The 14,969-nt window shown below is 41.0% G+C and overlaps 2 protein-coding genes across 2 annotated transcripts; one reads left to right on the forward strand and one right to left on the reverse strand.

Annotated features, from left to right (window-relative positions):
- Window positions 1-1,100: 1,100 nt before the first annotated feature.
- Window positions 1,101-2,875, reverse strand: LOC308408954 (endonuclease domain-containing 1 protein-like). The gene is made up of 2 exons (XM_080901436.1): window positions 2,355-2,875; window positions 1,101-2,089 (listed from the first exon to the last, which is right to left on the reverse strand). Exons 1-2 carry the CDS (start codon window positions 2,652-2,654, stop codon window positions 1,481-1,483), a joined length of 909 nt encoding a protein of 302 aa, XP_080757562.1. The 5' UTR covers window positions 2,655-2,875; the 3' UTR covers window positions 1,101-1,480.
- Window positions 2,876-7,553: 4,678 nt separating this feature from the next.
- On the forward strand, window positions 7,554-13,780 carry LOC308409290 (zinc-binding protein A33-like). The gene is made up of 6 exons (XM_080901919.1): window positions 7,554-8,212; window positions 8,940-9,035; window positions 10,738-10,971; window positions 11,144-11,166; window positions 11,252-11,367; window positions 12,054-13,780. Exons 1-6 carry the CDS (start codon window positions 7,685-7,687, stop codon window positions 12,617-12,619), a joined length of 1,563 nt encoding a protein of 520 aa, XP_080758045.1. The 5' UTR covers window positions 7,554-7,684; the 3' UTR covers window positions 12,620-13,780.
- The last annotated feature ends 1,189 nt before the right edge of the window (window positions 13,781-14,969 follow it).

Genomic DNA, 14,969 nt, shown 5'->3' on the forward strand with positions numbered 1-14,969 from the left:
AGTATAGCTAGATGTGGTGCACAATGCAACAGTTCACAATGCAACACGTGAAATGTGCATCCCATTTAGCACCATGTTTTCAGTGGCTGGAAGAGCCATGCAGGAGTTGCGGTGTTGTAGCATTTTCCTACAAAGAGTCTGTATCCAGATATGTTTTCACTGTCTCTATAAGTATTAAGTCTTTTTCTTTTTAAAGAAGACATAAAAAAGCTGTCCATCTGTCAGAAGGTCAGTTTGTTTGCAGAGTAAGGGTGAGTGGTGCATGAATGTGGAACGACTACCAGATCAGCTCCAGCGAGCCATTTTCTGCAGGAACAGGAAAGACAACAAGTAAAAAAGAACCCAATCACATCTTATTTGCGGTTCAGACATTTAAGTTTCATCATCGGCCCATCTGAACCAGAGTACGACCTCATTTATTAGAAAATAAATGTTGTTAGATAATAAAGTCACTTCCTGTAGCTTTTTACCAAGTGACAGTACAGTTCCTGCTTGCTGATAAATTAAGAAATGGCCAGAAGAAAGAAGGGGCGCTTGTGGTGTTGCAGCATTTTCCTTCAGAGAGTCTGTCTCCAGCTTTATATCAAGTTTTCTATAAAAATTAGGGCTTCTTGAGATTGGAAAGATTGGAAATAACACACCAAGCACAAATGCTGTGATGCTATCTATGGGTAACCACTATTTAAACCATATCCATTTGCTTTGATCTTTGTTTTTCTTCTTGTCTCAGTAAACACTGGTTTGCCTGAGAACCGTGTTCTTTGTGTCACTGAAACTCGCTCTCTTGTGGGAACCAAATTTTCTGAACATATAAAAACTCACCATACCATATTTCGACCTTTATTTAGCAACTGTCAGTTCACAGCAAGTCTGCGGTTTATTTATTTTCTTTATGTGGTCAAATAATTCATGAGAAATTCCTCATTTCAACTATTTTTCTTTAGTTTGACACAATCATCATTAAATGTTGAACTGGGTAACGTCAGTGGCAAACCTCTGAAAAAAAGTGACCCAGAAAGCTTGTCTGCCCCTAAAATGTTTTCTATGATTTAATGCTGAAATTCACTAAGTCATTTTTGTAAAGAGGAAAAAATGAAATCAGACATTTGTATAGACTTAGTATTTATTGATAGTGTTCCAGCTCAAATGTACATTTGTAATATGTAATCAATAACTGACTCATGTTAAAACCAGTGCAGTTTTATTTAAAAGAACTGAGCGCTTGCTACTCTCTGTGTTTGGCTTTTGAATCTATTGGAGAATAAACATTAAAATCACACACTTCAGTCTTGATTAATTGGAAAATTATAATGCTATTAAATGTGAGTGAAATGACCTTAGCAGGAGGGGAAATTACATTTTTACAAAGTCAATCAGGGGGAAAAAACTATTTCAGTCCATCATGTCCTCAATAATCAAGCAGAAGCTCGATAATTAAAACTGCAGCGAGTTTATCAGAGTCCGGTCAAGCTAAAGGCTTTTATGCCTGACAGCGGTTATCAAACAGACTGATGGGCATGGCCAGTCTTTTTGCCAGGATACCCTCCAGGTTCTCTAACGGCATCCTCCTCACATCATAGCCCCGCACGCTGGGCTTCGCATTCTTATTAACCGGCACAATCTCCTCACCGCTGTTCGGGTCGTTTCTTCCAACTGCAGCACACGTGGGGAAAAACCGCTTCACATTATTAGGGAGATCAGATTTGAATGATGGGCAGCAGTAGGCAGACCACATGTATTCAGGAACAGACACCCTGTTATTAATCCAGTGGTCCCCAGATTTGTATGGCATGGCCCCGGTGATCACGTACATGGTCCCGTTGCAGAACATCTTGAAATCTCTCAACACGTCATTCTCCAGTTTGTTCCAGGGTCCAGAGTTGGAGCCCTCTTTTTGGGGGACAATGTTTGTCAGGGTAAAGGTGGCTTTCCGGTTGTCGAGGGTCTTCTGGTGCAAGCTGGGATTGAGATGACCCTTGGTAAAGCTGGAGTTCCTGTAGTCATCAAGCACCGCCTGGCTTTCAATCACATTCTGGTCGACAGGGGTTTCAAAATGCTTCATATCTGGGCTGGCACCGGAAAATGCCAACTGACAGACGGAGGAAAAAGGACATGACCATGTTTAGAAACTTTAAAAGAGTTTGCTGCTTCTGTTTGACTTAAACAGTCACATAGCTTTAAACATGACCTCATTTGAAGATGCAAATGTCTCTTTCTTCATGGGTTCACAAAAGAAAACATATATGTGACTGTGTTTTTCATACATGTGTTTTTTATGTATAATCTCTATTTTTCACCGGAAAAAAACAAACAATGAACATAACACTATAAAATAAGTGTCTGCTCCTTCTTACCTGCGGTTCATACATCCAAACGGATTTGGGTCGTTTGCCATCAGCAGGACTCAGTCTGTACGCAGAGAACAAAGGCACTCGACGCTGACGATCATACAGGCTGGCAAAGTGGTACTGGTTTCTATAGCGCTGGCATATTGGCTGATATCCTGGTGCGCTGACACCCTGTGGGGGAGTTTTATTATAGAAGAAATTAGGGCAGTGGGAGAAGTCCTTGCCGATCTCGCCAACAACCAGGCTACAAAGAAGAAGTAGAAACAGAGCTCTGATGGAGGGTTGGAGCAAATTCCTTTGAGACATCTTCTGTAACAGATGAGCAGGTCAGCTGTAGATCAGAAACAGATTCTAGTAAGCAGACGAATCCCCAGAGTAAAATAATCCACAGTTGTTGTTTGTTAGTTCTGCATCTGCAATCTAACGCTGAGGTTTCCTCATTTATACCAAGAGCGTGGTAACAGTTCTTACCCACCCACATCGACGTTTACAATCAAACTTCCCCTGCTAACGAGCAGTCAGGCTCCCTTCTGAGAATCAAGTTTGCGTCACAGATTTTTAAAAAAAATCTTGGATTCTTTTCAAATTTTAATCATTTGGAAATTTCGTCAAGGTAAATGGATAAATTTGGACCTACACACTTGTAGGAACACCTTGAGTTCTACAAATCCTGGGATTTTATTTGTCACACTATGTCAGTCTGATGACACACAACATGCACTGATGATATTAGTTTTAAAAAGAGCAAAAAACGTGTGGTAAAGTCACAGGAACAGACATTGCCTTCCCTGTTTGTTGTCTCGTACAAGTTGATTTTTTATCTTGAGTACACTTAGTCCAGAATTTTTAATAGCCAGGAGAATCTCCCTTATTATACTTTGTACCTAAAAAAGAGAAACATCATGGAAAACTTTGAGATGTGTGTCTCGTTTAAGGCAGAGCGGTGTGACATGCGATGCTTTTCATAATGAAAATCAAACACTCGTTTCTGTTACCACTGTCCTAAACCAGCTCCAGCACATGTTTAATGCAGCATCAGGTGTTTATTGACAGTCATTTGACAAATTATGTATTTATGTAATCACATGCTGTCAAATATTTCTGTTTCTCTTTCTGTCTCATTGGTTTCGGTGTAATGCAGTTTTTCCTTCTGTCATCAAAACTCCGCTCGATGTCAGAACCAGTAGGATTCTGAAAGACAAAAAAAGCTCCTCGCAGAGCTTCCCCGATTTCTCAATTGCCAAAATAGCAAATGTTTACTAGCAGTATGTGGCTTCTTTATTTTGTTATGTGCTCAATTTGGGGAAATTCTCCATTTTAGTCAGTTTTTAATCAAACAAATTATGATTCACTACATTTAGGGATTGTCAGAATGCAGAAAAAGCAAAAAATATGAAAGAAACCATGATCACAGCAGAAAACTACAGATTAGATATTTTTCACACATCTAAATGAAACACATCCTGATACTTATGTGTGAAAGGAAAGTTTGTTTTCTACAAGCTACTGGTTCTGTGTTGTAGTAATGGTTTTCTGTATGACTTTATCAGTATCTCACATCACTGGAGGAATTGTGGTTCACTCTTCTTTACAGCGTTGGTTGCAAAGAAGACGGCTTGTGTCCATCTGTTTAATCATGGACATCAATTTAAGGTCTGAAATTTCTCTGGGACATTGCAATATCTTGATGGTTTTGTTTTTCTGCCATTCTGTTGTAGATTTGCTGCTATGCTTGGGATCATTGTTTTATTGCACGGCCCAGTCATCACAATAATGGGTGCTTCCATGTTCTTTTAGAGCAAAGAGGCTTTCTCCTGATAGTCCTTCCAAACAAGACAAACTTGTTTATTCTTCTTCTAATGGTCATGACCTTTAAAATTTAACATGCTAACTGAGGCCTGTAGAGTCTGAGAGCTTTTGGGGTTTCAGCAGTTTTGCATTGTTGCGAATTTTTGGAGTGAATTTGCTGGAATTTCCAATCTTGGGAAGATTATGGCATTGTGTTAACCAACATCTGAATGCTCTAAACCTCTGCTTTTATAGAGCCGGTCATACTTGCATTTGATTAGCAGTGCCTGACTACTTCACTTTAAAAGTAGAATGGGAGGCAGAACCTTCAGCTTCCTGGCCCTCTTCTGTGGAGCCAGCTCCCAGTTTGTATTCAGGAGGCAGACCCCTCTCTACGTTTAAGATTAGTCTTAAAACGTTTCTTTTTGATATAGCAGATAGATAGTTAGATTCTTCCCACTGTCGCCAACTGTTTGTGTGATTTGGTGCTATATAAATAAATTGAAATAATTAAATTACTTCTTACCCACTTAATTCCAGTAGTAAGGACGTATTTAATTTTTCACAGTACTGCACAGGTGAAAATATATTTACATAATAACTGAAACTGACTAAATGTATACATATTTAAGATTATACATATTGGATACATATTACCTCTGGTTTTAGTAAGCCTGACCGCATATTACTTGGTATTATTCAGCCATCAAACCTCATGGAATTACTCTCTCACTATCTACAGCATTTGTGGGCATTGGGAAAATGTCATATTTACTGGTTTCAGTTTTCTATGATTTATAGGATTTTAAATGTGTGAAACACACTGCCTCTACATCTAGCCACGATTGATCTGTTTCTACAGAAATGCAGGATGTTACGGTGTAGTGAAAAATTAACACAGAACGCACACAAATGCAGAACAAAAACTATAAATGCCATATTTACTTTCACAGTGTTTATGGAGAAGTACACAAGTACAAGGACCGGTGTCTTTGTGGATCTAAAGAAAGCACATGACAGGGAGCTTAGAGCGGAACTGTGGGACTGCAAGAGGAAGTCAGGAGTGGCAGAGAAGTATGCGAGGCTGGTGTAGGACATGTATGAGGACAGCGAGACAGCGGTGAGGTGTGAGGTAGGAGTGAAATGTGGGGATGGCATTACATCAGGGAACTGACCTTCCTACTTAAGATGGTGATGGACAGGCTGACAGATGAAGTCTGGAGTCTCCTTTGACAACGGGTGTAGGGAGCAGGTGGAAGAGAGCCTAGGTGGAGGTATGCTCTAGGTGAAGAAAGGAGTGCAGGTAGGGTGGAGTGGGCTTCAGGTGTGATTTGTGGCATGATAGAAGAAAGAATGAAAGGGAGGATTTACAAGAAGGTAGGAAGACGTGCTATGATGTATGCTTTGAAGACTGTGGGACTAACAAAAAGACAGGTGGCAGATTTAAAGATGTTAAGATTTTCTCTGGATTAGAAAGGAGGGCATGCAGAGGACTGTTGTAGCAGATGGGGATGCTAGTGACAGGGTGAGATAATCTACTGTAGCGACCCCTAAAGGGAGAGGTGGAAAGAAGAAGAAGACTCACAAGCTGTTTGAGTTTTTGGGCACACAAAAGTTTAGACGTAATCTCACCTCTCTGAGGAACCCCTAAATAATCTTAGAAATGAGACCATTTGTTGAGAAAATGTTTTTAATATTCATGAGAAAACCACCAGAATGGAAAACTTGTTATAATATTTATTATATCGCCTCCCTCCCAAAATATTCTGATAACTAATTTGTGAAATGGATACAGTTTACAACAAGCTGGTCTCAAATTTAGCGTCTGGAGGAAAAAATCCAGGAGAAAAGGAGCAAATACTGCATCAGTCCTTATCTTAAAAATGCACCTGGTAGACTGATCATCGGGGCCATCTACTGAGCACTCAGAGGAACAACAGCAGGTGGCAGGATGACCTACATGACCCTGACATTAATCATGCAACGTGTATAAAATTGACTGAGACTAATAAGACTTTATTTGTATTAGCGTGTAATCCATGGACAGGCAGGGATATAATTTTAATTGAAGAACGCTGGCAAGAGTGTTTTTTTTTCTTGGTGTCAGCTACTTTCCCTTCCCTTCTTCCTTGCTCTGTGTCATGCTTTGCTGACTGGAAGGCTGTGTGTGTGTGTGTGTGTGTGTGTGTGTGTGTGTGTGTGTGTGTGTGTGTGTGTGTGTGTGTGTGTGTGTGTGTGTGTGTGTGTGTGTGTGTGTGTGTTCTTGGGGATAACCTGGGGAGACAAGTTTAATTTAAATCCCAATTAAAGGCCAAATTGAAGAGCCCTTATACGTGTACGCTAATGCTCTCTTACATGAGTATTAACACACATTTATTCAGTGCTGTCTATATTAAGTAGCTGCGCCTCTACAGTGTAATGCAGTCAAATCCATAAATGCCATGAATGGGACTTGATTACACCGTCACTGTGAAAACATGTAGGGTAAAACCTGTGATGTATATGTGAAGAAGGAAACTCAAATGCATTTCAATGCTTCAAAACTTAGTTTCAATCTTCAAAAGCCTTTAAATGCTTTTGATTCTGTCTGAGATGGGTGTTGTTCCAAAAAGCGATCATCTGATTTCTAATGTTTCTGTATGTTTCCATGTTTAATGTCTTTACTTATATTTGTAAATAGACTGTGATCAATAGGATTTAAGAAGAGATTATACATAAAATATAGAAATTAGTAAAAGTATTTCTGCGTTATTGTAGCTACATTGTAATGAATCCAGCCCCTTTTGGCCACTTAAAACATCTTTATAGAGCTATGATGTCATAATTGTTGCAATTTATGCTGCCTTCTTGGCAAGACCTTTAAAAAACCCTACATTTTTAATGTCAATAAAAACTTTTTCGGTGGATAAATAAAGGATAAATGAAAGCAACTATGGCAAACACTAATTGCAGATTTTACTTTATGACAGGAATTATGTTTCTGTCTCAAAATGACTTGATATGCTCAAAAAGAGATAGGTTTGCCATATGTTTGTATGAGTTTATAGGCCAACAACTTATTCAGAGCTGTTTATATACGGGCAATCGTTTTTTGGAAAATACGGGAAATCACTTTTTTGTTTGTGTCGTTTACCCTACTACACAGAAGTTTCCGCTCACACGTCTCTGATTTATTTCCTGTAAGTGTTTAATAATTTAAAAACTTATAAACCAACAAGTAAGACAATTGGTACAACCCCCTTTTAAAAATTCCGCGTATATTTCCTCGCAGCAATAACGTGACCTTTCTTGTTACTGTTCTCTTCCTTCTAAGAAACCCTCTTTCGCTCAGGGCAATCATAAACACACTGCGCCCTTTAAAGGAGCCCTTCATCACGCCCAGCCGAGCGTGTTTCTACACGCCTTTGGTCGCTTCCGTGAAAAAAGTCGTACTGCTGTCAGCGTCAGACCACTCCCTCTCTGAATGTGAACGGAAGAGCAGTTTAGTCTTCTTTCCCTGTCACAGTGTTTCCCACAGACGTGTCTTCTGAGAAGTATGAGCGCAGTAAATGATGGCGGAGGCCAGCGCGCTTGAAGAGCTACAGTCGGAGCTCACCTGCCCGGTGTGTTTGGAACTCTTCCGTGATCCCGTGATCCTTGAGTGCGGGCACCACTTCTGCCAGGTGTGCATCATCCAGTGCTGGGAAGCTAAGGCGGACGAACTCTCGAGTTGCCCGAAGTGTAGAAAGTCGTGCGCCCGGAAACTGCGACCCAACTCGCTCCTGTGCAACGTGGTGGATAGTGTGCGCAGAGCCCGCGCCATGGACGCGGCCGCGGGGATGTGCGTGTGGGACCACGAAGGTACGCTGGAGATGCCCGAGGACCGCGAGCGGGGTTCCAGCATGAGCAGCGTGGCCTCGTCCATCGGGCACTGGCCACGCCTGGGAATGGGTTTGGATATGTGCGAGGAGCACGAGGAGAAGCTGAAGCTCTACTGTGAGGATGACCAGCTTCCCATCTGCCTAGTGTGCGGGATGTCTCGAGACCACAAGAACCACAATGTCATCCCCATTACAGAGGCTTTTGAAAGCTACAGGGTACTGTTTTGTTATTGGCTCGTTTTTAAGGCTCCCGGTCTTCCAAAAACTTAAATCAGGCATACACAGACATGGTATTGAGATTTGACCAACATAATCACCAAATTTGATTTATTTTTGTACTGTATTTTTTTTCCTCTATAGTGTAACAGCTGGAGCTTCTAGATAAAACAAGCAATCAGAGTTTCAAGGAGTGCCATACTTTACAATGCTTATTGGACACTCCTCTTATTGTACTACATTACTGTAAGTTTCACAAGTATTCCTATAAGTCAAGTCAAAACTACTTTTTTACTACAAAACTCAACTGCTCTAATGTAGCAAGCAGGCTTTTCATATATGTAGCAGTTGTGCTTTAAAGAGCACACTCCCTGTCTGCCCCAGGAGCCTTTGGGTATTTTTGTGCATTACAGGAATTCAGCAGGCCTGTGTGAGCTTTACTACCTTTCAAACCTGGCAGCTGACCTTCATCATGTTGTTTGGAGACCCGCTCTGAGAGGCCTCTCTGTGTGTCTTAACATGTTTAAGCAGTGCTAAATTCCAGCTTTGTTAGATTTTTGGGGTCAGGGCGCTCAGTTGAGGATTGGCGGATGTATGACTCCCATTAAAGACGGGACGTTGTTCGGACTGACGCACAAATCAAATTAACTGTTGATTGAAGCGTAATCTGGTTTATATAACCTCTTCTCAACAAACGTTTTTATGTGATTATCTGTTTGTCCTGCAGGGTAAGCTGTCTGTGGTTCTGGAGAGGGTTCAGGTGCAGACACAGGAGGCCACACTCTTCCAAAAACAGACCAATGAAAAGATCCTCCTCATTAAGGTATCACGTCTCTGTGTGTGCTGGCTGTTTCTTTGTGAAGCACTGTGAAAGAAAAACACTCCAGTGTGTTTGTCCTCTAAATATAACCAGAAATTCTAGCGGCCAGGCAACATTCTGACGCATTCCTCCACCTTTACCTGTCAAGACAGAGGGATGACTGGTGGTACTAATGACTGGTGCTGACACACCATGTTCTTACTCATCTTTTATTTAGACGTGATGATTATCAGGAGCTCATCCTGGACTAAAAAGGGAGGTTCATGAACATTCATACACATCATTTTGTGTTTATCTTCGTCATGCGCTCTTCTTTCACAGGCTGTGCATGTGCCCTAACTGCTTCATGTCACACAGCTTGCGAAGGAACTCAGCTGATAGAGTTTCGACAGGCACAGGAAGAAGTTCACTGAAACGCTCGCTGTGTGTGTGTTAAACACACATATGAGGGTAGTGTTAGAGAATGCACTGGAGCATTTCTGCCGTGGCAGATAACTTCGTCTAGCTCTGCTCCAGGTTATCACAGACCGTTTCCTTTCCTATCTGTGTGTTTAAATGTGTCAGTGGGTGTATTTTCCTGTCTGTCTGTTTGACCCAGTTTACATGCAGATTCACAGATTTTTTTTCTTCACTTCTCCCTTTCTCTGTCAGTATGACAGGATGTGGTTGAGCAGAGGAAGTTTGTCAATTTTTCTTCTCTGTGTTAAAAATACAGACATCTAGCTATCTATCTAGCTAGCTAGCTAGCTAGCAAAAACTTTTATATCTCAGTAAGATATAATAATTTGTGCCACATATGACATAAAATGTATCGTCTCCTCATAACAAATACTGATTTTTCCTATTTAATGAACCACTTCTGGTCTGAATGGTCACAGTTTAAAGTTGTTGATTTAATCTGTTGAACATAAGATTGTAGTCATATTTCCAGAGAAGAAAAAAAAACTGTATTTTTATTCAATAATAACAGTAAAATAGGACACTTCCGGTTTTAGTGTCACACCATTGCTGTCAATGAGAATTAAGTGTGTCCTCATTTTCACTGACACGCAACAGTTAAAAAAATAATAATATACTTGTTAAATAATAATAACTCTCTAATAATAAACCCTATTAAAACAACAGTATGTAACAGAAATTTCAATTGTGACAAAATAAAACTGAACCCCACCGTTTGTCACAGCATAGCTCGGTATTTTTCCACCCCAGGAAGAGCTTAAAAAGACTCAGAGATCGTTAGCATACAAACTCTAAAGCAGTTAAGCATTTTGAAGACAGACTTGGTTTCTGTCAGCTTTAAGGGGCATTTTTGAGTCGTGCTATTGCTTTAACCTCCTAAGACCCGAACTCTTTCATGGCATGCATTTTTAATTTCTTTTTGCTATTTGGGGGACGCGATTAAAAAACAAAGAGTTATCTTTTTATCTGATTTTGGTCTACAAGGGCCAGAGATCCACATATGGGGACATTCGTTTTAAATTTCGATAAAACAGTGGCAGTATAATGTCCTCGTAAGAGACATCAGGCCCTTGTAGAGCAAAATGTAGTATTGTGGTCTAGACAACCCAAAATTGGATGTCCACATATGTGGACGCCAGGTTAGAGGAGGTTAAAAAAGAAAAAAAGTTGTACAAATCAGCTGTGCTTTACCTACTGACTGGCAAAGTTCTTGCTCTCTGTGACCAAATTCCTCGCTGCATTTCAGGAGCGAGCGGGAGATTTGGAGGAGCTGGTCTCTGCAGAGTTTGGCCGTATGAGGGAGTTCCTCGTTGAGGAGGAGGAGCGCATAAAGGAAAAACTGCAGAAGCAGAAGGAGGAGAAGCTTCAGCAGCTGGAGGAGGCGCTCACTCAGTCCACGGAGCAGATCAGCCAACTGGAGATTACAGCCGATAAACTTCGGCTCAAACTTAGAGAAGAAGAAAATCCTGAGCAACTCAAGGTGAGAGAAGAAGAGACGGGGCAGAGGAGAAGGATTTATGGACGAGCTACATATTTCTCATAATCTTTCAGTATACTTTGCTAATAACTGGAGCACATATAAAAGAATACTGAATAAAGAATGAATGGAAGTCCCATGTTTGTAATCACAGGCCTGTTTTTATCTGTTTCAGGGGATCAAAGATTTTATTGGAGGGTGAGTACTACTGTAATCTTATCCAAGAAGTTCTGTCAGATGTTTCATAATCTTTAAAACGACTTTCTTTCCCTCTCCCTCTCAGGGCAGAGAGCTTGTTTGAGCGCCCTGCAGAGATGGCTGTGGACCTGCAATCTGGAGACTTTCTGGGACCTCTCCAGTACAGGATTTGGAGGAAAATGAGCTCAATTCTTCAGCCAGGTATAAAGATAACACACATCATGCAAACCAAGGTCAAGAGAACAATAGTGCTCATTAGTCATTAACTGCCTAGTCTGGAAAAAACACTGACGCAGCGCTTGTAGCCTCTAGTATCCTTCAAAAACCAAAACCACAGGCCCCAATACAACAAATCCAACTTCAAAGCCCCCGCAGAGCAACAGAAGGCCTTATACAACTGATTTCACAGACTCACTAATGCTTTTTATGACAAACAGTGGTGTGACATCAAAATTTGTTGGAATACTCCTTTAAAAAGATTTGGCTGCGTCTAGAAAAGACATATTTGTGATTCAACTCATTGTTCAGTCTCGTTTCAGCCTGCTCTGACTGGCAGTGAGTTTCAAGCGTGACTCCATTTGTTCTCTGAATTTAACCTCTTTGTTAGTCGAGCGTACACATGCTTACTTTGGGTCTGTGATGACCTCAAACATCACTGCTGTAAAACCAGGCTGCTCTCCAGAAATTTATTTAATCTCTGGATACATCGGAGCCACGTTATTTATATTTAATTTGCGTCCATGTAGCTGATGCTCGTCTTACACTAATTGCGCAGGCTGGCATTCAGTATCTTGCTGAAGGTCACTCCAGAGGAGTTTGGGTGGTGTCAGTTCTTGTAAACATGTTTCACCTTCATTGGTTTGTCTCTGTTTTTCATGTCCTCCCAGCTGTGACACCTGTGACCCTTGACCCAGACACAGCCTACCCTTGTCTGTGGGTTTCCCCGTGTCGCACCAGCGTCCAGGTAGGAAAACTACAAGCGAACCTGCCCAACAACCCCGAGCGCTTCACCCGCTACAACATTGTCCTGGGCTCTGAAGCCTTCTCTTCAGGCAGACACTACTGGGAGGTCGAGGTAGGCTCTAAGACGGCGTGGGGACTGGGTGTGGCCACAGCTTCCGTCAACAGGAAAGATGAGATCAGCCTTTGCCCGGATGATGGTTTCTGGACGCTGGTGCTGAGGGACAGCGGAAACGGCACCAGCGAGTATGAAGCTTGCACTGACATAGAGGAGAACTTATTATATCCCTCCAAACCTCCGAAGAGAGTGGGGATATACCTGGACTACGGTCGTGGCCTAGTGTCGTTTTATGATGCTGGAGAAATGAGCCACCTCTTCACATTCAATGATGCAAAATTCAAAGAGCCTGTTTTCCCCTACTTCAATCCCTGGCCGATCATCAACGGACACAACCGGGAGCCGCTCACCATAGTAATGCCACACTGGGGATAGATGGCCTTTTTTTCATCAGAGAACCAACACTGCGCATCAAACGGATTCAGGATCAAACTGCAGACTCTGCTGCTAATCACTTTAAGGGACTTGTCTCATTAGCATTCACACATCTGTCTTATTACAAGGACTTTTTAGGGGTATGACGACGGTCTTGTAAGGCTGTCAAGCTGTGGATGAAACATCAGAAGGACAAGAAAGGCGACACTTCAATCAATCTAGCTGCAAAGAAAGTACATGAAAAGATAATCAATGAACTGTTTAGCTAAAACCTAATCTGTTTGATCCATTATTCCTCTGTGTGCCACCGAGCTCCGTTGCTGTTTGACAAATACTGTTATAAACACAACCTGACACAGTCTTTTATTGTGGTGAGCACACACACTGGTTTTATTCTCAGTCAGTCGAATGCACATCTTCCTTCTGATGGATATATTCAGCAGTGCACCTAATGCATATTAATCTGCACCTAAACTAGTTCCAAACAGATGACTGTGTCTTCTTTTTGAGTAATTTTTGTTGAAACACAGACATTTAAAGAAAACATTTTTGACATTTTGTATTTTAATGTGAGTTTTTATAACTATGATATCAAAACATGGTTTGTTTTGGCTTTTTTAACTGGATTTTCTAGCAAAGTTTTTAATGCTTTTTGTATTTTTTTTAAAGTACTTTACAGAAAGCATATCTACTGCTATCATTCGGCACATTGTTTGTGTTTCATCTAACAATGCAATACCATTTTTTTTTTTTTTAAGGTATTCAGTTGTTTTATCTCAGTGCCATTGAAAACATAATGGGTGTAGTATGTTATGACAGTATGAGTTCTGCAGTATGATTCGTCCACCACCTTCATATTTGTCTAACACTAATCTGAAATGTAGTTTACTAATCGTCTGTTTGTATCCTCGGAGTTTAATGTTGTAAAGCAAATGTAATGTGAAGTGATAGTCACCAATGTCTAGATCAGGGGTCGGCAACCTGCGGTTCTGGAGCCGCATACGACTCTTTAGTCCTGCGGCTCCGCGTGGTTTTGGAAAATAAATTAGAAGTATTTAGCTGAAGTGTATTTTATTTATGTTAGTTCTTTTTTTAACTTGTAGTTCTAAATTGGAAGATTATTGTGATATTGAAATATAAAAATAAAATTATATTCTATTATTTTTTTCATCGCTCAAAATAAGCGTCACACTCATGGAAGCCGGTATACCCGCCGAAACGCCGTGCATCTATCGAGACTTTCAACCCCAGGTAGGTCAATTATGGATCTTCGGATCCACATGATGTCAGCAGCTATTCTCCACCGTGTGCTATGTTAAAAACAAACGCCGCTCACGCCTCACAGATGACAGCTTACAGTCCTGCGTAAAGATGAAAGTGACTTCGTACAGCCCCGATTTGCAGACGCTGTGCGCAGAGGTTCAGGAGCAGAAGTCCAATTGTAAACATATCACGGCAGACCCGACGATGTTTGCATGAACATGCTTTTCAGCATGTCTTTATTGACCACTTTTCACACACGGTTGCTGACACATACAGCAGGCTGTAGCTTTTCAGCTCACAGCCTTACGCATACCAACACAACAGCACAGACGTAAAGGCGGCGAGGCGTGATTGCGGGTCCGCTCAGGTGCGTCCGCCTCCCCTGCAGCGGCGCTGCAGACCACACCCCGCTACACATATTAACCAGGTAAAATACATATTTAGGCAGAATTTTGCAAATATCTATTTTTCATTTTTTAGCAGCATAGTGCTTTTTTTCCAATTATTTTTTAAAAGTCAGGTCAAGGCTCCAAAAGCCCAAAGGCGATATAACAGTTTTTGTTTGCTACATGGATCATTTTAGTTCAGCTGGGTGTCTTTCCTTTTGTTATATTTCTTTAAGAGTTCAAAATGTGTTACTTACATAAATAAAATGTAATTTTCTCTGTAGCACTTCAAGGATTTCATAAGCAACACACCTTAGTTGTTCAAACAAGGCATAAAGGTAAAAAACAATATATACAGTGTTATCTTCATTTTAGATGTCAAAAAGTATTTGACATCTAAAATGTCAAATACCCAGTGTTTTCTTTTGCGTGGAAAACCAGGTCCAAATGGCTCTTTTGGTGTTAAAGGTTGCTGACCCCTGGTCTAGATAGCTGACATGAGAGTTTTAGGGTATAATTAACTTTGATTGCACATGTAGTACCAGCAGAGGGCAGCCAAAGCTAACTTCGAATGAAGCAACTTTAAAGCATTTTTGTGCAACATATGAATGCCACCCTCATGAAAATGCGACCCACTGGAAGCTGTTAGATGAAGATTTTAAAAATGATCAGCTCAGACAAATTAGAAATATGCTGCAAGT

Source organism: Rhamphochromis sp. 'chilingali' (genome assembly GCF_963969265.1).
Source record: "Rhamphochromis sp. 'chilingali' genome assembly, chromosome: 13".
NCBI classification, from domain to species: Eukaryota; Metazoa; Chordata; class Actinopteri; order Cichliformes; family Cichlidae; genus Rhamphochromis; species Rhamphochromis sp. 'chilingali'.